A 27171-nucleotide genomic window follows, 5' to 3' on the forward strand; every position below is an offset into this window, starting at 1 on the left:
CTCCATATAAACTTCCATTCATTTTTTAAAATCTTGTACCGGGGGACCCTTCAGACGAGTCTTGTGAGGCCTGTGGATCACAGATGGATCATACTAGTGTGCAGCCCTAACTGTTGGGACGCTACAGACTGAAGTTGGCGGATCGGCTGTACCGACTTCAGACGAGTCCCAAGATGCTTGTGGGGGACGTGGAGCAAAACAGAGAACACCGTGGTGTTCGTGGGAGTCTCATCTCTCCATAGAGGGGGTTATAATAGTTTGTAGGCTGTTCAAGACACTGCAGACGATTTTTGTGAGAAGTCTCATGTAGTCTGACAAACACCGCTCGAGCTCTTTCACCGCAGATGCGAAATCATCCAATACAAAAAACATATCTTATTATTATTTTATTATGCTGATTTTAGATAATTAGGCGCCGACATCGACTCTAGGGGGTTAATAGATAAACAACAAAATTGGATGGTGAAAGTCCACAAAAATGCTTAAAACCACATCAAGAGACCACGTTTGAGGTCTGGGGAAAACCGGTCAAAATATAAATTACTAAAAGAAATCTCTGAATTGTGCTGCCGGTCTAAATGCTGTCTGTGCTTAACGTTTAACTGAAGGTTTTTGACAAAGCCTTTCCATCTACCTTGACTGTTTTCATTGCTAACAGTAGACGCGGGGGCATTCTCGACGTGCATTCTGTTCTGTGTTATGATCAATTTGGGCTAATAAATGTTCAATACATTAACCTGGTTTCCTACTAAGTACAATATATTGTTGAATTCCTTTTTTAAAAATTGTTTTATGATGATCATGTTTGTGTGGATTCCGTCCGTGTTCTCTGCATCGCAGATTTTATAGGGCCTTAATTTGTGTCCCTGTACAAAGCAAAAGTAACTCTACTTAATCCATCCTGGTTTGGACGTCCATCCAGCAGTGTTTTCCCGTTCAGATCCATAAAGGCGTCGGCTTGCTTCAGTTTGGCTGACAAACCGAACGAGTGTGCTCGCATACTCCCTTAAAAAGACCTTAAAGAAAAAAGCGGCCTATAGTAATGTTTGTCCGTTTTGAAAACGCCGTCGTCACATTTCCTCAAAAATAGTCAAAATTAATCTTAAGAACTTGAGAAATCTGTCATTCATTTTTTTTGTTTTTCTGCGACAAGATCTTAGTGTGTTTTGATGCAGTATTTTTCAATGAAAAATGTTGCATGATAACGAGTCCTCTTATCATTGAAGAATCCCTACTGTTGGACCCATCACCGACGAAGGGGAGTTGAAGTCTGCTCCGAACTTCAGCTTGCGTCCAGGAAAAACTCACCGAAGTACAAAACTAACAAATACGTCACAAAATGTCGTCATATATGCTCGAACTCTACTGAACTGTTTCAGGCTGGGAAGCATGCAGACACCTTAAAACGATAGTGTATTTAAATGTTGGCTTGACCCTCCATCTCTCTCTTCTTCCCCTGTAGATCCATGAGACCATAGAGACGATCAACCAGCTGAAGACCCAGAGAGAGTTCATGTTGAGCTTCGCCAGAGACCCCCAGGGCTTCATCAACGACTGGCTGCAATCACAGTGCCGGGACCTCAAGGTACACACACACACCACACAGACAGAGAGAGAGGTACTTCTGGGCTTTATCAATGGCTGGCTGCGGTCACAGTGCAGGGAACTCAAGGTAACCTAACAGGAAAACACCTCTCTATGGGACCTCAAGGTAAACTATGAACTGAACTCTGGTGAACTGGTGCTTCAGATGAAGAAATGAGGCCCCCATGTGTGGGGGAGCAGCAATGTTATGTGTACAGGCCTCTTTTCTTAACTTACAAGGTAAATCAAATGGCTCTCTAGTGCTGCCCAGTTACTGATTACACTTTACGTAATACCTCTCATCTGGGTCATGTTCATTAATGTTCATGCATTGAAATTAACTCAAATGGAGAGGTACTACTTGAACTTGTCCAATAAAAACACAGATTGTTGTTTTCTTTTGCAAAGCATTTTGCTCTGTGTCTTACTGAACATGACCCTTTCCTTGTGTAGTAATAGACTTAGTTAGCCGTTAGCACTAGCTAACTGCCATGTACGAATGTTGGCTATTAACAGTCTAGCTGCCATTGATGTATGTTAGTCATTAGTACTAGTTAACTGCCATGGATGTATGTTAGCATTAGCTAACTGCCGTGGATGGATGTATGTTACCCGTTAGCACTAGCTAGCTGCCATGGATGTATTTTGGTCGTTAGCACTAGCTAACTGCCATGGATGTATGTTAGCTGTTCCACATTTAGTGTTTTGTTCAGCTGATTCTTGGAGGAGGACCAAACACCACACTGACTGGACTTCCAATGACAACGAAACCAAGGTGTGAATCTAGCTGAATCCAGTCCAAAGTTCATGGATATTTCTTCTCCCCCCTTGAAAATGCAGCCTTCCGCATGGTTACCTGGCACCCAGTAACCTTAGTTGTCCTTATGCAAGAACATGCCAGAGTGAATGAAGATGTGTTTTATGAAGCCTGTGGCACGCTTCCCATTCGAAACAGTTTGGTCAATATACTATGTCCACAATTGTGACGTTTTTGTTCGTTTTGATGTTCTGCTGTTTGTTTATTTTTCCGGTTGTTAGAGCACACAATATTATTTATTGAGGAAAGTCTTAAGTTTTTGGTACCTGAAGTCTACGCTCATTCGTCTGTGATTGGCCAACAGTAATATTCCTAGTTGGAGTGGCAACGAATGGTTTGTTGGCATTCAACGAGAGACAGATTTATCTTAGATTAATTAAGACTATTTTGAGGAAGTGTATACTGGCTATGTTGCTACGGCGTCTCGAGGGACAAACATTAATATTGCTGCCTTTTTTTTCTCTTTTTTTTTCAAGCAAAGTTATTTTAAGGGAGTCCTGCTAGGAGCAAACCAAACCTAGTATGCTTTACACAGAGATGGTTTACTTGTATGAAAAGATAAATATAGTTAACACCCAATGGTGGAACAAACTCCCTCACGACGCCAGGACAGCGGAGTCAATCACCACCTTCCGGAGACACCTGAAACCCCACCTCTTTAAGGAATACCTAGGATAGGATAAAGTAATCCTTCTCCCCCCTTAAAAGACCTAGATGCACTATTGTAAAGTGCCTGTTCCACTGGATGTCATAAGGTGAAAGCACCAATTTGTAAGTCGCTCTGGATAAGAGCGTCTGCTAAATGACTTAAATGTAATGTAAATGTAAAATGCATGATGCTTTTAGTGCGTCAACAACAACACGTTATAGACTTGTAGACTTTTTAATGGAGTGTCACTAAAAGTTTAAAGTTTCTAATGTACATGTGATTATTTTTCTACAGACTATGACTGATGTTGTTGCGAACCCAGAAGAAGAGAGGAGAGCCGAGTTCTATTTCCAACCCTGGGCCCAGGAGGCCGTGTGTCGCTACTTCTACTCCAAGGTAACGTCCTCACCTCTCTCCATTCTGTATGTTGCTACTTCTACTCCCAAGGTCTCCCCTCTGCCACTCATTCCCCATGAAGGGTGATCATTGCTGAGTCATACCACCCGGTTTTTCTGCCCTACTAAATACTTACAATCATTATCTAAGGGAGATTTTTAATTATACTTTATTTTACGGTACTGTTCCCACTGCTATTTACCTAATATTACCTGCTATTTACTTATGTTTCCTGGTATTTACCTGGAATTGACCTAGCATTACCTGCTATTTACCAAGCATTACCTGGAATTGACCTAGCATTACCTGGAATTGACCTAGCATTACCTGGAATTGACCTAGCATTACCTGGAATTGACCTAGCATTACCTGGAATTGACCTAGCATTACCTGGAATTGACCTAGCAATTCCTGCTATTTACCTAGCATTACCTGGAATTTACCTAGCATTACCTGCTATTTACCTAGCATTACCTGCTATTTACCTAGCATTACCTGCTATTTACCTAGCATTACCTGGAATTTACCTAGCATTACCTGGAATTTACCTAGCATTACCTGGACCTAGCATTAACTGCTACCTAGCATTACCTGCTATTCCTTTCACTTATAACACATGCTCTAATCTGTTCTAAAGTGCTCTATGAAATTGAAAATTGGATTACCATTTCTGAAATGTAATATTGTTCTTTGTCTACATTTTTAATCTCATAATTTTTGTGTTTCTTTAAAATGTATTTCAGGTCCAACAGAGGCGTCAGGAGCTGGAACAGGCCCTGGGAATCAGAAACACCTAGACAAGATTACGTCAAAGAAAAGCAGGTCAACAGAGGAAAAGAAGTGGCTGTTCTCTCTGGGAGGACGAAAAGAGAAGTTTGGGACATTCATATTTATAAATACATCGCTGATTTTTGCAAAACGCTTAGATAAAACATCTTAGATATAGACTGCTTTACTCTTGATGGTAACTGTAGGATATATTTTAACATCAACTAGCAGCTGTTATGGTTATGTATAAATGTTTGATTGATACTTACTTTTTTATATTTGTCCCATTGTCCCACTAAAATATATTTTGACTTATTTTCTTTCAATGGTCTCTCTCTGTTTAGCCCCAAAGCATTTATTTTCTGTGCTGAACTCTCTCATAGATCTTGAATCTATATATTCAGGCCTAAGTGAGGTTGAAATTACCCCCAACTAAGTATTGATGCTACTTCACAATAACTAATATTGGGTATTTTAAGTAAGGGGCTTAAATTAAAGTTGTAACATTTGGCTAAGGTGAAAGAGCATTGGGTTAATTTTAAATGCTTGGGACTATCTATCTACCCCGCTCTGAGTCCAAACTAACTCATAACTGATCAGGTGATAGCCTACACACACTACCTACGCACACTACCATTCTGCCTTTGGTCTGGAATTGATATGCAGTGTTTGTTTGGTATTGATAGGGGTGTGTGAGTATTCCGTGGCCTTTTATTGCCCCGCTGGCTGTTCATTTCTTACCAAGATTATTTTAAATGCTTCTAGAATGTTGTGTACCTTCAAAAATTCTACTTTTAGAATCTTGTGTACCTTCAAAAATTCTACTTTTAGAATCTTGTGTGCTTCAAAAATTCTACTTTTAGAATCTTGTGTGCTTCAAAAATTCTACTTTTAGAATCTTGTGTGCTTCAAAATTCTCCCTATGAACACTTCAAAGGCAAGACTCTGCACAATGTTGTGAAACATACACTATATTGGTTAGTTAATCATTTAAGTGGCCTTTTCATTTTAAACTGTTTTGGTGGAGCTTTGTTTGTATAAAAAAAAAAAAAGTTTAAAAAGTATGAAGTCTTGTTTAGTTAGAAGTAAAGAATATTAAGGAAGTAGTGTTTAGTAGTAATTACCTCAAGTCGATCGATCTAGTTTTGTAAATAATGAACAGAATAATCTGATGTGAAGGGGAAAATATCTGTTTTTTTAAAGGACATACCATCAATTTGACTCATTGTCTAATACTCCGTTTGCCCAAGACGTTCCCCCTCAAGTGACCCCAATGGTTTAATCCAGAATATTCTCTATAACCTAGCAGCAAGTTGCAGTTGTTTGTTGGTCCTGTGTGGAAGAGGGAGAACAACGTTTTTAGGCTTCTACTGTTCTCTGTTCAGATGAATTCCTCTGGGTTTTCCTTCTTTATTTGTTAGTGTGCAGAAGCTATCAACACCTTAGGAAGAGAAGCGTAGAGCTGGGTTCACTTTTTAGCTGTGACATTCACGAATCTCAGCTTTTTTGCTAGCATGGTAGACGGCTTTAGGCTTGTAGGTATTTCTGTTTAGATATGACATGTAGAGGATGTAAGAAGCTTTATCGTTGTGCTCAATTCAGTATCTGTTCAGTAAGTTCATTTAAATACATATATTTTCAATGGGTATTTTTATTTTATTTTTCCAATATTGAGTGTAATTTCAATCAACGTTCTGATTTCATGCTGAATTGATCCCAAACCTGTAAAAGGATGATACTGTTTACTGATTTTAAATCTTCAGACATGAATTGTATTTTTTATTTCTTGGACCAAACCTATTTTCTTCCTGTATGTTTTGAACCTTGTGCTATAATAAAGGATATCGTCAATGATAACTTCTCGCTTGTGAATTAATTATTTAAAGTTGAACCATTTGATGCACAAACTGGCATTCTTACCATTTTAAAGATGTTACCTGCCTAGTGCTCACCTCAGCATCACCGTTTAGTTCTGATCACACACACACACCTGTGTCATTGCTGTGAGAAGTGGGGTGATTCAGGACAGGGTATAGTATAACAACCAGGTCATTGACCTGCAGGTCAGCATATCGTGTTCATAGGATAAGGAGTTTAGACATGATCGATATTGCTTCACCAAACTTGTTTTGCTCTTGACATTATCCTACTCATTCTTGGTCAAAGACTCACCTCTCCGAACATTGAGGTGTGCTAAAGGACACGATGTGAGACTCCTTCCTAACGCAACACATTGTTCCTAATGGGATTTAGAAGTGGTCCTCTTCCTGACCGCGCTGACCAATAGCTACGAGGGGGCGTGACCCAGACGGTCTGCTAGACCACGTGTCACGTATAAATACATTTCGTCTCGGCTTCAGACGCGTCTCGCACCAAGCACTTCAGGAGAAGCTACAGACACCGTGGACTATCGCACTGTACATCATGGCACCCAAGAAAGTATGCATCATTGGCTCTGGCAACTGGTAAGCATGTTTTATATTAATTCATTCTAAACATATTTAGCTCTTTCTGAGCTGATGATGCCGAATGATCTTAATGTAAACGAGAGGGCAGTTTTTTTTGCATGTCAGCGGTTTACAATGCCTCACTTAAGGGACTCATTTGAGGCGGTGATCACACTGAATCTTTGGATCGGTTGTGTATCATGTTTTAGGTCGTAGAATTGAAGCTGTGAGTGTATCGAGTTTGTTTGTTTTTTGCTCGATGTGATCTCACCAGAAAAAGATGACAGTTTGAAAGATATGCCTACAGTAAACTGCTGTTATCCTGTTCGTGTTAGATTTTCCCTGATTTCCTTGTTGCTTTATTAGACCAGTAATAATAATAATAGGATTTGTAATTGTCTCAATTGGGCCTATGGTGATAATGCAACATAACTGGGGCAAATATCAGAATTTAATTTCTAATCTCAATTGAGTTGATTTAATCTAGTAGATTTGCTGGATTATTGACGTTTCAGCCACAGTGACTGCATCGGACGTTTGGCTCATGCAGAATGCAGTTCAACTCCTTATAGTTTCTCTCTCACACACTCACACAAGGGCTGATCGTATCATATTATGTGATGAACTTGAAGGGTGGTGGTGGTATGTCCAGTAGCCGTGCTGCTATTTCTATTTTTTTTTATGTAAACTTTATTTAACTAGGCTAGTCAGTTAAGAATAAATTATTATTTTACAATGACGGCCAAACCCTCCCCTAACCCGGACGACGCTGGGCCTAATTGTGCGCCTCCTATAACAACAAACTCTTTGAACTGCTGCACCTCAGGGCCTTGGATTGACTTCCTCGGGAATGCTCTTATGTTCTCTGAGGTTGTGTTGTATTGTGTTGTTGTGTAGGCTGACTAGTACAATGGGGGGAAAGTAGCTGAATCAATATTGAGTTGTCTGATCTTTAAAATAACTCTTGCCTCATTGATTGACTAAAATAATGTTTGAGTAATCACTACTGTGCCATTACACTCGTTAGGTGTGGTTTATATTCATTATAAGCGGTGAATGTTAAATTATTGACTCAATAATCATTTGAGTCCACTTTTTAAGAATGAATTATGACATCATTTTCTTCCCTGATCTCTCTCCAGCATCTGGTACATTAAATGTGGTGCTAGAAAGCTTAACTGATTGGCAGCAGTGAGAGACAAGCTTCACTAACCAAATACAATTGCAAGACATTCGACATCCTAACATCTCACTTGCTAGCCTGTTTATCTCTCAACGTGAGATTACCTCACTGGGTCTTGCACACCGAGTAATTTCTCTAAGATCCTAAAATGTGGAGAACACGAATGAAACAATATCATTGTTTGAAATGGACACCTTTTGTTTCACATCTACAGGGGCTCTGCCATTGCCAAGATTGTAGGCGTCAATGCAGGAAAGCTTGACGTGTTCGACACGACAGTGAACATGTGGGTTTTTGAGGAGACCGTGAACGGCCGGAAACTCACAGAGATCATCAACACAGACCATGAGAACGTCAAGTACCTGCCTGGACACAAGCTTCCCCCAAACATCGTAAGACTCATTGGGGCAGCAGGGTAGCCTAGTGGTTAGAGCGTTGGACTAGTAACCGGAAGGTTGCACGTTCAAACCCCCGAGCTGACAAGGTACAAATCTGTCATTCTGCCCCCTGAACAAGGCAGTTAACCCACTGTTCCTAGGCCATCATTGAAAATAAGAATTTGTTCTTAACTGACTTGCCTGGTTAAATAAAGGTAAAATTAAAAAATTCATTTTAGACATTCAAAATACTCTGGGGGAAAATTGTGTATTAATAATTTTAGAAGTAACCCAGAACCAAATCTCAAATCTAACATAACATTTTTTTTTTTTACAGTTTGTCACGATAGAAAACACAACAATGCATGTATCACCTTTTCGGTTCAATAAAAAACAAATTAGATTATTACCTGATTATTAACAAATCATTACCTAATCATTTATTATTACCAACTGCCACACATCCACCCGATGACTCTGTCTTCGCCCATGTAGGTGGCTGTTCCAGAGGTGACGGATGCCGTGAAGGGAGCAGACATCTTGATCTTCGTTATTCCACACCAGTTCATCAACAGAATCTGTGACACCATCAAAGAACACATCAAGAAGGATGCTGTGGGCATGTCTCTTATCAAAGTGAGTGGTTTTTGCTTTCAGGGCCTGTTTTGAATAAAGCCAGCAGCAAACAATGACCTTTTTGAAGGACAAACTTCTGATTGAATTTATAGATTTTAATACTGCTGCTTCTGATTGTTGTTTGTTGCTGTAAAATAGGACGATGAGGATGTTAGGATGTCGAATGTCTTGCAATTGTATTTGGTTAGTGAAGCTTGTCTCTCACTGCTGCCAATCAGTTAGCCTTTCTAGCACCACATTTCATGTACCAGATGCTGGAGAGAGATCAGGGAAGAAAATGATGTCATAATTCATTCTTAAAAAGTGGACTCAAATGATTATTGAGTCAATAATTTAACATTCACCGCTTATAATGAATATAAACCACATCTAACGAGTGTAATGGCACAGTAGTGATTACTCAAACATTATTTTAGTCAATCAATAAGGCAAGAGTTATTTTAAAGATCAGACAACTCAATATTGATTCAGCTACTTTCCCCCATTGTAATGGCACAGGATGTCGATGATTAATGAATCTATGTTTCAGGGTGTGGATGAGGGGCCAGAGGGGTTGAAGCTGATCTCTGATGTCATCAGAGAGAAGCTGGGCGTCACCATGACGGTGCTGATGGGAGCTAACATAGCCAACGAAGTCGCGGAGGAGAAGTTCTGCGAAACAACAATCGGTAAGGGGTGTGTGTTTGGTTGTTTAGGAAAATAGAACACAGTATATCTCTGACCATTAAAATAGAACACAGTATATCTCTGACCATTAAAATAGAACACAGTATATCTCTGACCATTAAAATAGAACACAGTATATCTCTGACCATTAAAATAGAACACAGTATATCTCTGACCATTAAAATAGAACACAGTATATCTCTGACCATTAAAATAGAACACAGTATATCTCTGACCATTAAAATAGAACACAGTACATCTCTGACCATTAAAATAGAACACAGTATATCTCTGACCATTAAAATAGAACACAGTATATCTCTGACCATTAAAATAGAACACAGTATATCTCTGACCATTAAAATAGAACACAGTATATCTCTGACCATTAAAATGAACACAGTATATCTCTGACCATTAAAATAGAACACAGTATATCTCTGACCATTAAAATAGAACACAGTATATCTCTGACCATTAAAATATATATCTCTGAATTAAAATAGAACACAGTATATCTCTGACCATTAAAATAGAACACAGTATATCTCTGGATTAAAATAGAACACAGTATATCTCTGACCATTAAAATAGAACACAGTATATCTCTGACACAGTATAAAAAAATAGAACACAGTATATCTCTGACCATTAAAATAGAACACAGTATATCTCTGACCATTAAAATAGAACACAGTATATCTCTGACCATTAAAATAGAACACAGTATATCTCTGACCATTAAAATAGAACACAGTATATCTCTGACCATTAAAATAGAACACAGTATATCTCTGACCATTAAAATAGGTATATCTCTGACCATTAAAATAGCACACAGTATATCTCTGACCATTAAAATAGAACACAGTATATCTCTGACCATTAAAATAGAACACAGTATATCTCTGACCATTAAAATAGAACACAGTATATCTCTGACCATTAAAATAGAACACAGTATATCTCTGACCATTAAAATAGAACACAGTATATCTCTGACCATTAAAATAGAACACAGTATATCTCTGACCATTAAAATAGAACACAGTATATCTCTGACCATTAAAATAGAACACAGTATATCTCTGACCATTAAAATAGAACACAGTATATCTCTGACCATTAAAATAGACCATTATATCTCTGAAAAATAGAACACAGTATATCTCTGACCATTAAAATAGAACACAGTATATCTCTGACCATTAAAATAGAACACAGTATATCTCTGACCATTAAAATAGAACACAGTATATCTCTGACCATTAAAATAGAACACAGTATATCTCTGACCATTAAAATAGAACACAGTATATCTCTGACCATTAAAATAGAACACAGTATATCTCTGACCATTAAAATAGAACACAGTATATCTCTGACCATTAAAATAGAACACAGTATATCTCTGACCATTAAAATAGAACACAGTATATCTCTGACCATTAAAATAGAACACAGTATATCTCTGACCATTAAAATAGAACACAGTATATCTCTGACCATTAAAATAGAACACAGTATATCTCTGACCATTAAAATAGAACACAGTATATCTCTGACCATTAAAATAGAACACAGTATATCTCTGACCATTAAAATAGCACACAGTATATCTCTGACCATTAAAATAGAACACAGTATATCTCTGACCATTAAAATAGCACACAGTATATCTCTGACCATTAAAATAGCACACAGTATATCTCTGACCATTAAAATAGAACACAGTATATCTCTGACCATTAAAATAGCATGTCAATGCATTTCATGATTTTTTAATAATTGTTTTAATTTAATCTTTTATTTAACTTGGCAAGTCAGGTAAGAACATATTCTTATTTACAATGACGGCCTAGGAACAGTGGGTTAACTGCCTTGTTCAGGGGCAGAACGACAGATTTTTACCTTGTCAGCTGAGCATTTCAATCTAGCAACCTGGCCCAACGCTCTAACCACAACGCTACCTGCCAACCCCAGGTATGGTATTGAAGATATTTTTCACGTTTAATAATTATCCATGTTTTGTATTCGTCACACAGGGTGCAAGAACAAAGAGTGGGGCCCCATCCTGAAGAAACTGATGCAGACCACGAACTTCAGAGTTACCGTGGTGGAGGAAGCTGATGTGGTAGAGATCTGTGGCGCTCTCAAGGTGGGCCTTTAGTTACGCAGGAAGGAGAGGGGAAAAAGTGTTACAATGTTCTAACCGGAATGGGGAGGCAGGGTAAGCCGTCATTGAAAAATAAGAATTTGTTCTTAAACTGACTTGCCTAGTTAAATAAAAGTTGTTGTTTTTTTATAAAAAAATGGAAGGAGGAAACAGACACTGAGGATTTAAGGGGAAAAAATGCTGTTGATCGTGTGTGTATTAATATGTGCTCAAACAAAGGAGTGTAATGTACCGGATGTGTTTCAGTCATGTTGACCATCGTCAGAGAATCTTTTTAAGATAAATTGCTTTTTAGATTTCTATTTACAGATGAGATCGTAATGGTTTAAAACGATCTCTTCTTCTCCCACCCCAGAACATAGTAGCGGTAGGAGCAGGGTTCTGTGACGGCCTGGGCTTCGGTGATAACACCAAGGCGGCGGTGATCAGACTGGGACTGATGGAGATGATTGCCTTCGCCCGGATATTCTGCACCGCTGGGACCGTCTCCCCTGTCACTTTCCTGGAGAGCTGTGGCGTCGCCGACCTCATCACAACTTGCTACGGCGGACGCAACCGTAAGATCGCAGAGGCCTTCGCCAAAACCGGAAAGGTGCTGTGAGGAGTGTGGAAAGAATTGGTCATACCCGTTGTCGTCGATATTCTAAATGTTAAAATTTCTCTCTCTCTCTCTCTCACTCTCACTCTCACTCTCACTCTGTATTTGTGTCTCCCTGTGTAGACTATTGAGGAGTTGGAGAAGGAGATGTTGAATGGTCAGAAACTCCAGGGTCCGGCCACTGCAGCTGAAGTCAACCACATTCTGAAGAAGAAGGGCCTGGTGGACAAGTGAGTTACATTTGATGAGTTTGCCTTCCGAATCTTCTGAGAGTGAGTTATGTTCTTAATTGAGCATCCAATGACATGTAATGACAAACCACCCGTATAACCTTTTCACACTACTGAGCCAAACTGAGCTGATACATTAATAGAAAATACTCAAGTAAAAGTGAAAGTCGCCCAGTAAAATACTACTTGAGTAAAAGTCTAAAAGTATTTGGTTTTAAATATACTTTTTTTTGTATTTTTTTGTATTTTTTTTGTCACCTTTATTTAACCAGGTAGGCTAGTTGAGAACACCTTTATTTAACCAGGTCGGCTAGTTGAGAACACCTTTATTTAACCAGGTAGGCCAGTTGAGAACACCTTTATTTAACCAGGTAGGCTAGTTGAGAACACCTTTATTTAACCAGGTAGGCCAGTTGAGAACACCTTTATTTAACCAGGTCGGCTAGTTGAGAACACCTTTATTTAATCAGGTAGGCCAGTTGAGAACACCTTTATTTAACCAGGTAGGCCAGTTGAGAACACCTTTATTTAACCAGGTAGGCCAGTTGAGAACACCTTTATTTAACCAGGTAGGCCAGTTGAGAACACCTTTATTTAACCAGGTAGGCTAGTTGAGAACACCTTTATTTAATCAGGTAGGCCAGTTGAGAACACCTTTATTTAACCAGGTAGGCCAGTTGAGAACACCTTTATTTAACCAGGTAGGCCAGTTGAGAACACCTTTATTTAACCAGGTAGGCCAGTTGAGAACACCTTTATTTAACCAGGTAGGCTAGTTGAGAACACCTTTATTTAACCAGGTAGGCCAGTTGAGAACACCTTTATTTAACCAGGTAGGCTAGTTGAGAACACCTTTATTTAACCAGGTAGGCCAGTTGAGAACACCTTTATTTAACCAGGTAGGCTAGTTGAAAACACCTTTATTTAACCAGGTAGGCCAGTTGAGAACACCTTTATTTAACCAGGTCGGCCAGTTGAGAACACCTTTATTTAACCAGGTAGGCCAGTTGAGAACACCTTTATTTAACCAGGTAGGCAAGTTGAGAACACCTTTATTTAACCAGGTAGGCTAGTTGAGAACACCTTTATTTAACCAGGTAGGCCAGTTGAGAACACCTTTATTTAACCAGGTAGGCCAGTTGAGAACACCTTTATTTAACCAGGTAGGCCAGTTGAGAACACCTTATTTAACCAGGTAGGCCAGTTGAGAACACCTTTATTTAACCAGGTAGGCCAGTTGAGAACACCTTTATTTAACCAGGTAGGCCAGTTGAGAACACCTTTATTTAACCAGGTAGGCCAGTTGAGAACACCTTTATTTAACCAGGTAGGCCAGTTGAGAACACCTTTATTTAACCAGGTAGGCCAGTTGAGAACACCTTTATTTAACCAGGTAGGCCAGTTGAGAACACCTTTATTTAACCAGGTAGGCCAGTTGAGAACACCTTTATTTAACCAGGTAGGCCAGTTGAGAACACCTTTATTTAACCAGGTAGGCCAGTTGAGAACACCTTTATTTAACCAGGTAGGCTAGTTGAGAACACCTTTATTTAACCAGGTAGGCCAGTTGAGAACACCTTTATTTAACCAGGTAGGCCAGTTGAGAACACCTTTATTTAACCAGGTAGGCCAGTTGAGAACACCTTTATTTAACCAGGTAGGCCAGTTGAGAACACCTTTATTTAACCAGGTAGGCCAGTTGAGAACACCTTTATTTAACCAGGTAGGCCAGTTGAGAACACCTTTATTTAACCAGGTAGGCCAGTTGAGAACACCTTTATTTAACCAGGTAGGCCAGTTGAGAACACCTTTATTTAACCAGGTAGGCCAGTTGAGAACACCTTTATTTAACCAGGTAGGCTAGTTGAGAACACCTTTATTTAACCAGGTAGGCCAGTTGAGAACACCTTTATTTAACCAGGTAGGCCAGTTGAGAACACCTTTATTTAACCAGGTAGGCTAGTTGAGAACACCTTTATTTAACCAGGTAGGCTAGTTGAGAACACCTTTATTTAACCAGGTAGGCAAGTTGAGAACACCTTTATTTAACCAGGTAGGCAAGTTGAGAACACCTTTATTTAACCAGGTAGGCCAGTTGAGAACACCTTTATTTAACCAGGTCGGCAAGTTGAGAACACCTTTATTTAACCAGGTAGGCTAGTTGAGAACACCTTTATTTAACCAGGTAGGCTAGTTGAGAACACCTTTATTTAACCAGGTAGGCTAGTTGAGAACACCTTTATTTAACCAGGTAGGCCAGTTGAGAACACCTTTATTTAACCAGGTAGGCCAGTTGAGAACACCTTTATTTAACCAGGTAGGCTAGTTGAGAACACCTTTATTTAACCAGGTAGGCCAGTTGAGAACACCTTTATTTAACCAGGTAGGCCAGTTGAGAACACCTTTATTTAACCAGGTAGGCCAGTTGAGAACACCTTTATTTAACCAGGTAGGCTAGTTGAGAACACCTTTATTTAACCAGGTAGGCTAGTTGAGAACACCTTTATTTAACCAGGTAGGCAAGTTGAGAACACCTTTATTTAACCAGGTAGGCAAGTTGAGAACACCTTTATTTAACCAGGTAGGCCAGTTGAGAACACCTTTATTTAACCAGGTAGGCCAGTTGAGAACACCTTTATTTAACCAGGTCGGCCAGTTGAGAACACCTTTATTTAACCAGGTAGGCCAGTTGAGAACACCTTTATTTAACCAGGTCGGCCAGTTGAGAACACCTTTATTTAACCAGGTAGGCCAGTTGAGAACACCTTTATTTAACCAGGTAGGCCAGTTGAGAACACCTTTATTTAACCAGGTCGGCCAGTTGAGAACACCTTTATTTAACCAGGTAGGCAAGTTGAGAACACCTTTATTTAACCAGGTAGGCCAGTTGAGAACACCTTTATTTAACCAGGTCGGCCAGTTGAGAACACCTTTATTTAACCAGGTAGGCAAGTTGAGAACACCTTTATTTAACCAGGTAGGCCAGTTGAGAACACCTTTATTTAACCAGGTCGGCCAGTTGAGAACACCTTTATTTAACCAGGTCGGCCAGTTGAGAACACCTTTATTTAACCAGGTCGGCCAGTTGAGAACACCTTTATTTAACCAGGTCGGCCAGTTGAGAACACCTTTATTTAACCAGGTAGGCCAGTTGAGAACACCTTTATTTAACCAGGTCGGCCAGTTGAGAACACCTTTATTTAACCAGGTCGGCCAGTTGAGAACACCTTTATTTAACCAGGTCGGCCAGTTGAGAACACCTTTATTTAACCAGGTCGGCCAGTTGAGAACACCTTTATTTAACCAGGTAGGCCAGTTGAGAACACCTTTATTTAACCAGGTAGGCCAGTTGAGAACACCTTTATTTAACCAGGTAGGCCAGTTGAGAACACCTTTATTTAACCAGGTAGGCCAGTTGAGAACACCTTTATTTAACCAGGTAGGCCAGTTGAGAACACCTTTATTTAACCAGGTAGGCCAGTTGAGAACACCTTTATTTAACCAGGTAGGCAAGTTGAGAACACCTTTATTTAACCAGGTAGGCTAGTTGAGAACACCTTTATTTAACCAGGTAGGCCAGTTGAGAACACCTTTATTTAACCAGGTAGGCCAGTTGAGAACACCTTTATTTAACCAGGTAGGCCAGTTGAGAACACCTTTATTTAACCAGGTAGGCCAGTTGAGAACACCTTTATTTAACCAGGTAGGCCAGTTGAGAACACCTTTATTTAACCAGGTAGGCCAGTTGAGAACACCTTTATTTAACCAGGTAGGCTTGAGAACACCTTTATTTAACCAGGTCGGCTAAGAACACCTTTATTTAACCAGGTAGGCTAGTTGAGAACACCTTTATTTAACCAGGTAGGCTAGTTGAGAACACCTTTATTTAACCAGGTAGGCCAGTTGAGAACACCTTTATTTAACCAGGTAGGCCAGTTGAGAACACCTTTATTTAACCAGGAGGCAAGTTGAGAACAAGTTCTCATTTACAATTGCGACCTGGCCAAGATAAAGCAAAGCAGTTCGACAGATACAACAACACAGAGTTACACATGGAATAAATCAAACATACAGTATAAACAAGTCTATATACAATGTGAGCAAATGAGGTGAGATAAGGGAGGTAAAGGCAAAAAAAGGCCATGGTGGCAAAGTAAATACAATATAGCAAGTAAAACACTGGAATAGTAGATTTGCAGTGGAAGAATGTGCAAAGTAGAAATAAAAATAATGGGGTGCAAAGGAGCAAAATAAATAAATTAAATACAGTAGGGAAAGAGGTAGTTGTTTGGGCTAAATTATAGGTGGGCTATGTACAGGTGCAGTAATCTGAGCTGCTCTGACAGTTGGTGCTTAAAGCTAGTGAGGGAGATAAGTGTTTCCAGTTTCAGAGATTTTTGTAGTTCGTGCCAAAGAAAGAATTGGTTTTGGGGGTGACTAGAGAGATATACCTGCTGGAGCGTGTGCTACAGGTGGGAGATGCTATGGTGACCAGCGAGCTGAGATAAGGGGGGACTTTACCTAGCAGGGTCTTGTAGATGACATGGAGCCAGTGGGTTTGGCGACGAGTAAGAAGCGAGGGCCAGCCAACGAGAGCGTACAGGTCGCAATGGTGGGTAGTATATGGGGCTTTGGTGACAAAACGGATTGCACTGTGATAGACTGCATCCAATTTGTTGAGTAGGGTATTGGAGGCTATTTTCTAAATGACATCGCCGAAGTCGAGGATTGGTAGGATGGTCAGTTTTACAAGGGTACTTAACTATCAGAAGTAAATGTAATTGCTAAAATATACTTAAGTATCAAAAGTAAAAGTACAAATAATTTCAAATCCAAATTCAAAACCAGATGGCACCATTTTCTTGTTTTCTTTTAATTTACGGAAAGTAAATGAAGCATGTGTGTTTAGTGAGTCCTCCAGATCAGAGGCAGTAGGGATGACCAGGGATGTTCTCTGTTTAGTGAGTCCTCCAGATCAGAGGCAGTAGGGATGACCAGGGATGTTCTCTGATTAGTGAGTCCTCCAGATCAGAGGCAGTAGGGATGACCAGGGATGTTCTCTGTTTAGTGAGTCTGCCAGATCAGACATAGTAGAAATGACCAGGGATGTTCTCTGTTTAGTGAGTCCTCCAGATCAGACGCAGTAGGGATGACCAGGGATGTTCTCTGTTTAGTGAGTCCTCCAGATCAGACGCAGTAGGGATGACCAGGGATGTTCTCTCTTTAGTGAGTCCTCCAGATCAGACGCAGTAGAGATGACCAGGGATGTTCTCTGTTTAGTGAGTCCTCCAGATCAGAGACGGTAGGGATGACCAGTGATGTTCTCTGTTTAGTGAGTCCTCCAGCTCAGACGCAGTAGGGATGACCTGGGATGTTCTCTTAAAACGCGTGTTAATTGGACCATTTTCCTGTCCTGCTAAGTATTGAAAATGTAATGAGTAGTTTTGGGTGTCAGGGAAAATGTATGGAGTAAAATGTACATTATTTTGTAGTGAAGTATAAGTTGTTAAAAATATAAATAGTAAAGTACAGATACCCCAAAAAACTACTTAATTACTTTAAAGTATTTTTACTTAAGTACTTTACTCCACTGTGTATATATACTGTAAGCCAGTAGGGTTTGGGTTGGCACTTTGGTGTGAATCAGGCATTTTTGTTTTAAAACTGAAACTGATATCCCAGCTTTCCACCTTCTAGGTTCCCCTTGTTCAATGCTGTCAACCAGATCTGTTTCCACGGACACCCCGTCAAAGAGTTCATCACCTGTTTGCAGAACCACCCTGAACACATGTGACTGACTGAAGGATGCTGGGACGCTTTAAATGTTGGAACCAGCCGAAGGAAGCGAGGCTGATGAGGAGCGGGTTGGACGATGATTACACCTCATCTAAATGTCTAAATACTAAGATACGGAGTGGACCACACAACACCTCAGAAAGTAACTTCTCAGTCAAACCTACCTCTGGTTCTGGGCTGCTGTAATATGCCACTACAATATCATCAAAAATACCCCTTGTTCCGACTGATTCTTAAGTTGTTATTGGTGATGTTGCCACTAGGTAATATGTCAGATTTTCCAAAAATACATTTTGTTTAGAAGAATGTCCCATGGCCTTGAATAGGTGAATTGTCTTCTGGGAGGGGAAGGGTATGACTATTTTGTGTAAGTTGCATTTTCCATAGTCGGTGAATCCCACACAAAAACACATGAAAGAAGTGCCTTAATCTACTTTTTGATCCAGTCACTGGTAAACATTTGTCTTGCAAACAGATTTTATTACCTTGTTATGTTTGACAAAGGACTTGAATAAACAACCGTTATTCACTGCTTATCCCTGGTTATCGCCTTCATTATGTTATCTCTCTCTCTCTCTCTCTCTCTCTCTCTGTCTCTCTCTCTCTCTCTCTCTCTCTCTCTCTGTCTCTCTCTGTCTCTCTCTGTCTCTCTCTGTCTCTCTCTCTCTCTCTCTCTCTCTCTGTCTCTCTCTCTCTCTCTCTGTCTCTCTCTGTCTCTCTCTCTGTCAACTTTCTGTGCAGACACACTACCTATCTGCAGTATTGAGGGTTTTGCATATATTATCTTTATTGAAGTAGCCTAGTGCTTATACGAATGGATTACATTTAATTTAGGAAATTGTTTAAATTGTTCAAATAACTCACCCCTGATGTTTTTTGGATGGATGTCCTCTCACTGTCAACTGCGTTTATTTTCAGCAAACTTAACATGTAAATATTTGTATGAACACAAGATTCAACAACTGAGACATAAACTGAACAAGTTCCACAGACATGTGACTAACAGAAATTGAATAATGTGTCCCTGAACAAAGGGAGGGGGGGTCAAATCAAAAGTAACAGTCAGTATCTAGTGTGGCCACCAGCTGCATTAAGTACTGCAGTGCATCTCCAGGCTATGTGGGGTGGCCAGGCTATGTGGGGTGGCCAGTCCTCTTCTGGCTGTGCCGGGTGGAGATTATAACAGAACATGGCCAAGATGATCAAATGTTCATAAATGACCAGCATGGTCAAATAATAATAAGGCAGAACAGTTGAAACTGGAGCAGCAGCACGGCCAGGTGGACTGGGGACAGAGTCATGTCAGATGGTCCTAGGGCTCAGGTCCTCCGAGAGAGAGAGAGAGAAAGAAAGAGAGAATTAGAGAAAGCACACTTAAATTCACACAGGACACCGAATAGGACAGGAGGGGTACTCCAGATATAACCCTGATGGAGGGATTGTGCGTTTCTGGTGTAACTCGGGCAGTTGTGGTTGCCATCCTGTACCTGTCCCACAGATGTGATGTTCGGATGTACCGATCCTGTGCAGGTGTTGTTACACATGGTCTGCCACTGCGAGGACGATCAGCATTCCATCCTGTCTCACTGTAGCGCTGTCTTAGGCGTCTCACAGTACGGACATTGCAATTTATTGCCCTAGCCACATCTGCAGTCTTCATGCCTCCTTGCAGCAGGCATAAGGCACATTCACACAGATGAGCAGGGACTCTGGGCATCTCGATTTTGGTGTTTTTCAGAGTCAGTAGAAAGGCCTCTTTTGTGTCCTAAGTTTTCATAACTGTGGCCTTAATTGCCTGCCGTCTGTAAGCTGTTAGTGTCTTAACGACCGTTCCACAGGTGCATGTTCAATAATTGTTTATGGTTCATTGAACAAGCACGAGAAACAGTGTTTAAACCTTTTACAATGAAGATCAGTGAAGTTATTTTGATTTTTAACGAATTATCTTTGAAAGACGGGGTCCTGAAAAAGGGACTTTTCCATTTTTTTGCTGAGTTTATATACAGTAAAGTACAGCAGTGTTATAGCCGTGTTAGGCCTTCAGTCAGTAGATTGCAAAGGACCTTTCCACAAGTGCATGCTGTGCTCTCAACACCCCCTCGATGAAACCTGACCTGAATCTGACTAGCCTGCTAGCCTGCTACCCTAAACTCTTCACCTTTACCATTTTCCAGAGTGACGACTGCAACGATTCTCTCTGCTGAGAAGTGGATCGCACATAGTAATCTGAAGTGATGAGACTTGGGCAATATTACAAGATTAATTGTTATAATAATTATTATAATAATAATAATAATAATAATATATATAATAATAATATATAATAATAAATATATAATATAAATATATAATAATAATACAATATTTGCTGAAGCAGTTTTACTCAGGGAAAAAACCCTCTGGGACATTATATAAATCCTAGTGTATTCCAGTTTTAACTATATTCAGGATAGTCTGTTATTGGATTAGAAATTCAACTATGCAAAAAATGATATATATATATATATATATATATACACAATTCTCAAATTTGTGACGATGCCATTGTGCCAAAATCAGTATGTGAAATTGAAAGTAGGATCTGCTTTGGTTTGTGAGCAAATGACTAGCAGATAGTAGATAGTAGATAGACCCAACAGAAGTAGCTTTTTTAGTAGATAGACCCAACAGAAGTAGCTTTTTTTAGTAGATAGACCCAACAGAAGTAGCTTTTTTTAGTAGATAGACCCAACAGAAGTAGCTTTTTTAGTAGATAGACCCAACAGAAGTAGCTTTTTTAGTAGATAGACCCAACAGAAGTAGCTTTTTTTAGTAGATAGACCCAACAGAAGTAGCTTTTTTAGTAGATAGACCCAACAGAAGTAGCTTTTTTAGTAGATAGACCCAACAGAAGTAGCTTTTTTTAGTAGATAGACCCAACAGAAGTAGCTTTTTTTAGTAGATAGACCCAACAGAAGTAGCTTTTTTAGTAGATAGACCCAACAGAAGTAGCTTTTTTAGTAGATAGACCCAACAGAAGTAGCTTTTTTTAGTAGATAGACCCAACAGAAGTAGCTTTTTTAGTAGATAGACCCAACAGAAGTAGCTTTTTTAGTAGATAGACCCAACAGAAGTAGCTTTTTTTAGTAGATAGACCCAACAGAAGTAGCTTTTTTAGTAGATAGACCCAACAGAAGTAGCTTTTTTAGTAGATAGACCCAACAGAAGTAGCTTTTTTAGTAGATAGACCCAACAGAAGTAGCTTTTTTTAGTAGATAGACCCAACAGAAGTAGCTTTTTTAGTAGATAGACCCAACAGAAGTAGCTTTTTTAGTAGATAGACCCAACAGAAGTAGCTTTTTTAGTAGATAGACCCAACAGAAGTAGCTTTTTTTAGTAGATAGACCCAACAGAAGTAGCTTTTTTTAGTAGATAGACCCAACAGAAGTAGCTTTTTTAGTAGATAGACCCAACAGAAGTAGCTTTTTTAGTAGATAGACCCAACAGAAGTAGCTTTTTTTAGTAGATAGACCCAACAGAAGTAGCTTTTTTAGTAGATAGACCCAACAGAAGTAGCTTTTTTAGTAGATAGACCCAACAGAAGTAGCTTTTTTCCCCCAGACACCATCTGAAATACATCAGCAGTAGGCCAGTTCAGAAGTGGGAAAAGAGGTAACATGCCAATTTGCCAGTGTCACGTAATAAGTAGGCGATCATTGGATTCCCTAGTTGACATGGTTTGCATATCTATTGAGTCAGTGTACTAATAATAGCTACTCTCCATCACGGCAAAGGTGGAAGTTGAACTATATTTAGTACAGGGCTCAGTGTAGATTGCTGTGGACCAGGGAGCGACTGCTCTAATGTCCATCATGACATTAGCTGCCCTATCAGACATGTAGGACTGGGATACCACCCCCCCCCCCCGCCAGGAGAACATATACTACATGACCAAAAGTATGTGGACACCTGCTCGTTGAACATCTCATTCCAAAATCATGGGCATTGATATGGAGTTGGTCCCCCATTTGCTGCTGTAACAGCTTCCAAACTTCTGGAAAGGTTTTCCACTAGATGTTGGAACATTGCTGGGGGGGGACTTGCTTCCATTCAGCCACAAGAGCATTAGTGAGGTCTGGCACTGATGTTGGGCATTTCAAACGACGTTCCAATTCATCCCAAAGGTGTTCATTGTGGTTGAGGTCAGGGCTCTGTGCAGGCCAGTCAAGTTCTTCCACAACGATCTCGACAAACTTTTTCTGTATGGACCTCACTTTGTGCATGGGGGCATTGTCATGCTGAAACAGGAAATGGCCTTCCCCAAACTGTTGTCACAATGTTGAAAGGACAGAATAGTCTAGAATGTCGTTCTATGCTGTAGCGTTAAGATTTCCCTTCACTGGCACTAAGGGGCCCAAACCATGAAAAACAGCCCCAGACCAATATTCCTTCTCCACCAAACTTTACAGTTGCCACTATGCATTGGGGCAGGTAGCGTTCTTTGGCATCTGCCAAAACCAGATTTGTCTGTCGGACTGCCAGATGGTGACCTGTGATTCATCACTCCAGAGAACGTGTTTCCACTGCTCCAGAGTCCAATGGCGGTGAGCTTAACACCACTCCAGCTTGTGCTTGGCATTGTCCAGGGTGATCTTTGGCTTGTGTGTGACTCCTTGGCCAAGAAACCCATTTCATGAAGCTCCAGACGAACCGTTCTTGTGCTGACATTGCTTCCAGGGGCAGTTTGGAACTCAGTAGTGAGTGTTGCAACCGAAGACAGATGTTGTGAGCTTGTGTGGCCTACCACTTCACAGCTGAGCCGTTGTTGCTCCTAGACATTTCCACCTCACAATTACAGCACTTGCAGTTGACCGGGGCAGCTCTAACAGGGCCAAAATGTTATGAACTGACTTGTTGGGAAGATGGCATCCTATGAAGGTGCCACGTTGAAAGTATCTAAGCTCTTCAGTAAGACCATTCTACTGCCAATGTTTGTCTGTGGAGAATGCATGGCTGTGTGCTCGATTTTATACACCTGTCAGCAACGGGTGTGGCTGAAATAGCCGAATCCACTCATTTGAAGGGGTGTCCACATACTTTTGTGTATATATATATATAGTGTACATACAGCTAAATGCGTATCCTCATACAGGATGTTGGTTATGTTTTCCTCCTCCAGTCTATTTGGAGAAATGTCTAATCTATCTTTACTAGTTTCACATTTTATTGTTACATGCACAAGTACAGTGACAATCTGAACTAGCAACCCCTTCCCAACAGTATTCACTATCAAAATAGTATAACAAAAAAGCTATTGTCTATCTGTTTAACAGTGTCATTGCTTGGGAGCTTCCCAACAGTATTCACTATCAAAATAGTATAACTAAAAAAAATTAAAAAGGAAGAAAGAAACAATATGAGAATGTAAGCATATATGGGACAGTGCCAGAAAACACATTTACAATGTGCAGAGATACTGCAGTATTTGGAGGTAGATATATAGGCTGGGATTAGAAAGCGACTGGTAGCAGGATAAATAATGATAACAGTTAACAGTATGGCAGCAGCATAAGTGGTGTGTGCGCGTGCGTGTATTTGCAAGAGTGTCAGTGTAGGTGTGTCTGTTTCTGTGGGTAGTGACCTGTGAGTGTGCGTATAGAGAGAGAGGGAAGGGGAGGGGAGAAAATGGGATTGGTAAAGATGGAGAGACAGAGAGAGAGAGACGGTGAGAGGATGAGAGAGGGAGATGTAGAGAGAGGGGGGATAAATTGAGGCATAAGAGATAGGAGAGAGAGATAGGAGAGAGCGATAGGAGAGAGCGATAGGAGAGAGAGATAGGAGAGAGAGATAGGAGAGAGCGATAGGAGAGAGCGATAGGAGAGAGAGATAGGAGAGAAGAGGCTATACGAGGGCTTATGAAATGGAATGACAATGAAATTCCAAAACAGGAGGAGAAATAAAAGAAAAGAGGAGAGGAAATACAGGCTTAGACATGATAACTATATCGCTGGAATAAAGAATGGAATATATGGTCCGTGGGGGGGGGTGGACAGCTATTGTCTATCTGTTTAACAGTGTCATTGCTTGGCGGCAGAAGCCTGTTTGTCCGAGACTTCATACTCTGGCGCCATCTGCCGGATAGAAGTAGAGAGAACAGTCTATGTATGGCAAGGTTTGCTGGAGTCTCTGACATTTTCTTTGGGCCATCCTCAGACACTGCTTGTTGGTGTGTAGGTCTAGAATGCCATGGGAGCTCTGTAGGGCCTTGTGGTCCTAGGGCGGTGCATTTGCTATACCAGGCGGTGACGCAGCAAGTCGAGATACTCTCGACGGTGCATCTGTAGACGTTCTTGAGAATCTGAGGGACCATTACAAATCTTTATCTATACATTATTTTACTGGTTGTTTTCAACATGCCTAACCCAATGGTAGTGGGTGTTATTAGACATAAGACCTATTTTATTACACAGTTATTGTGCTATTATCATCATACTGTATTGAGATGACATTTCAGAATGTCTCTGTTGCCATGGACGCCTGGTGGAGCCCTCATCTCGTACAGAGAACTCTGAGGGTGGGTTTCGAGACAATGATATACAACGTGACATTTTCATTATACTATATTGTTCTACAAACACACATTATACGTTCACTGATATTCATCTCAAAATGTCTTATCATGGATCACTATTGCCAGCAGCATGCCACCCTGCATACCACTGCTGGCTTGCTTCTGAAGCTAAGCAGGGTTGGTCCTGGTCAGTTCCTGGATGGGAGACCAGATGCTGCTGGAAGTGGTGTTGGAGGGCCAGTAGGAGGCACTCTTTCCTCTGGTCTAAAAAAAAATATCCCAATGACCCAGGACACTGCCCTGTGTAGGGTGCCGTCTTTCGGATGGGATGTTAAACGGGTGTCCTGACTCTCTGTGGTCACTAAAGATCCCATGGCACTTATCGTAAGAGTAGGGGTGTTAACCCCGGTGTCCTGACTCTCTGAGGTCATTAAAGATCCCATGGCACTTATCGTAAGAGTAGGGGTGTTAACCTCGGTGTCCTGGCTAAATTCCCAATCTGGCCCTCAAACCATCACGGTCACCTAATAATCCCCAATTACAATTGGCTCATTCATCCCCCTCCTCTCCCCTGTAACTATTCCCCAGGTCGTTGCTGCAAATGAGAACGTGTTCTCAGTCAACTTACCTGGTAAAATAATGGATCAATATTTTTTTTTTAAACTATCACTATATATACAGTATATCACAAAAGTGAGTACACCCCTCACATTTTTGTAAATATTTGAGTATATCTTTTCATGTGACAACACTGAAGAAATGACACTTTGCTACTGTGTAAAGTAGTGAGTGTACAGCTTGTATAACAGTGTAAATTTGCTGTCCCCTCATATTAACTCAACACACAGGCAACAATGTCTAAACCGCTGGCAACAAAAGTGAGTACACCCCTAAGTGAAAATGTCCAAATTGGGCCCAAAGTGTCAATATTTTGTGTGGCCACCATCATTTTCCAGCACTGCCTTAACCCTCTTGGGCACGGAGTTCACCAGAGCTTCACAGGTTGCCACTGGAGTCCTCTTCCACTCCTCCATGACGACATCACGGAGCTGGTGGATGTTAGAGACCTTGCACTCCTCCACCTTCCGTTTGAGGATGTCCCACAGATGCTCAATAGGGTTTAGGTCTGGATACATGCTTGACCAGTCCATCACCTTTACCCTCAGCTTCTTTAGCAAGGCAGTGGTCGTCTTGGAGGTGTGTTTGGGGTCGTTATCAGGTTGGAATACTGCCCTGCGGCCCAGTCTCCGAAGGGAGGGGGATCATGCTCTGCTTCAGTATGTCACAGTACATGTTGGCATTCATGGTTCCCTCAATGAACTGTAGCTCCCCAGTGCCGGCAGCACTCATGCAGCCCCAGACCATGACACTCCCACCACCATGCTTGACTGTAGGCAAGACACACTTGCCTTTGTACTGCTCACCTGGTTGCCGTCACACACGCTTGACACCATCTGAACCAAATAAGTTTATCTTGGTCTCATCAGACCACAGGACATGGTTCCAGTAATCCATGTCCTTAGTCTGCTTGTCTTCAGCAAACTGTTTGCGGGCTTTCTTGTGCATCGTCTTTAGAAGAGGCTTCCTTCTGGGACGACAGCTATGCAGACCAATTTGATGCAATGCTGGCAGCACTCATACGTCTATTTCCCAAAGACAACCTCTGGATATGACGCTGAGCACGTGCACTCAACTTCTTTGGTCGACCATGGCGAGGCCTGTTCTGAGTGGAACCTGTCCAGTTAAACCGCTGTATGGCCTTGGCCACCGTGCTGCAGCTCAGTTTCAGGGTCTTGGCAGTCTTCTTATAGCCCAGGCCATCTTTATGTAGAGCAAAAATGATTTTTTTCAGATCCTCAGAGAGTTCTTTGCCATGAGGTGCCATGTTGAACTTCCAGTGACCAGTCAGTATGAGGGAGTGTGAGAGCGATGACACCAAATTTAACACACCTCCCCATTCACACCTGAGACCTTGTAACACCAACGAGTCACATGACACCGGGGAGGGAAAATGGCTTAGGGGTGTACTCACTTTTGTTGCCAGAGGTTTAGACATTAATGGCTGTGTGTTGAGTTAATATGAGGGGACAGCAAATGTACACTGTTATACAAGCTGTACACTCACTACTTTAGATTTGTAGCAGAGTGTCATTTCATCAGTGTTGTCACAGGAAAAGATATACTCAAATATTTACAAAAATGTGAGGGGTGTACTCCCTTTTGTGATATACTGTATATACAGTATATATTATTTCACCTTTATTTAACCAGGTAGGCTAGTTGAGAACATGTTCTCAT

At 40.8% G+C, this 27171-nt stretch overlaps 2 protein-coding genes across 2 annotated transcripts in view; both read left to right on the forward strand.

The window, feature by feature from the left end:
- Positions 1–6071, forward strand: part of LOC115143533 (SWI/SNF-related matrix-associated actin-dependent regulator of chromatin subfamily D member 1) — a 42606-nt gene extending 36535 nt beyond the window's left edge. Inside the window, exons 10-12 of the mRNA XM_065002079.1 lie at positions 1463–1585; positions 3345–3446; positions 4190–6071. Coding sequence (XP_064858151.1) covers positions 1463–1585; positions 3345–3446; positions 4190–4243 — 279 coding nt within the window. The 3' untranslated portion in view covers positions 4244–6071. The remainder of the gene's footprint in view (positions 1–1462; positions 1586–3344; positions 3447–4189) is intronic.
- A 495-nt stretch (positions 6072–6566) lies between these two features.
- On the forward strand, positions 6567–18416 carry LOC115143532 (glycerol-3-phosphate dehydrogenase [NAD(+)], cytoplasmic-like). The gene is made up of 8 exons (XM_029684033.2): positions 6567–6679; positions 8059–8236; positions 8717–8857; positions 9387–9525; positions 11569–11681; positions 12055–12291; positions 12421–12527; positions 18225–18416. The coding sequence occupies exons 1-8, from the start codon at positions 6639–6641 to the stop codon at positions 18319–18321; spliced, it is 1053 nt and encodes a 350-aa protein (XP_029539893.1). The 5' UTR covers positions 6567–6638; the 3' UTR covers positions 18322–18416.
- Positions 18417–27171: the final 8755 nt, after the last annotated feature.

This window comes from Oncorhynchus nerka, linkage group LG15 (genome assembly GCF_034236695.1).
Source record: "Oncorhynchus nerka isolate Pitt River linkage group LG15, Oner_Uvic_2.0, whole genome shotgun sequence".
NCBI classification, from domain to species: Eukaryota; Metazoa; Chordata; class Actinopteri; order Salmoniformes; family Salmonidae; genus Oncorhynchus; species Oncorhynchus nerka.

Coding starts and splice junctions, on each gene's coding strand:
- LOC115143532 (XM_029684033.2), top strand. CDS start 6,639: ATGGCACCCAAGAAAGTATGCATCATTGGCTCTGGCAACTG. Junction 11,682..12,054: donor AGATCTGTGGCGCTCTCAAG/GTGGGCCTTTAG, acceptor CTCCCACCCCAG/AACATAGTAGCGGTAGGAGC. Junction 12,292..12,420: donor CCTTCGCCAAAACCGGAAAG/GTGCTGTGAGGA, acceptor CTCCCTGTGTAG/ACTATTGAGGAGTTGGAGAA.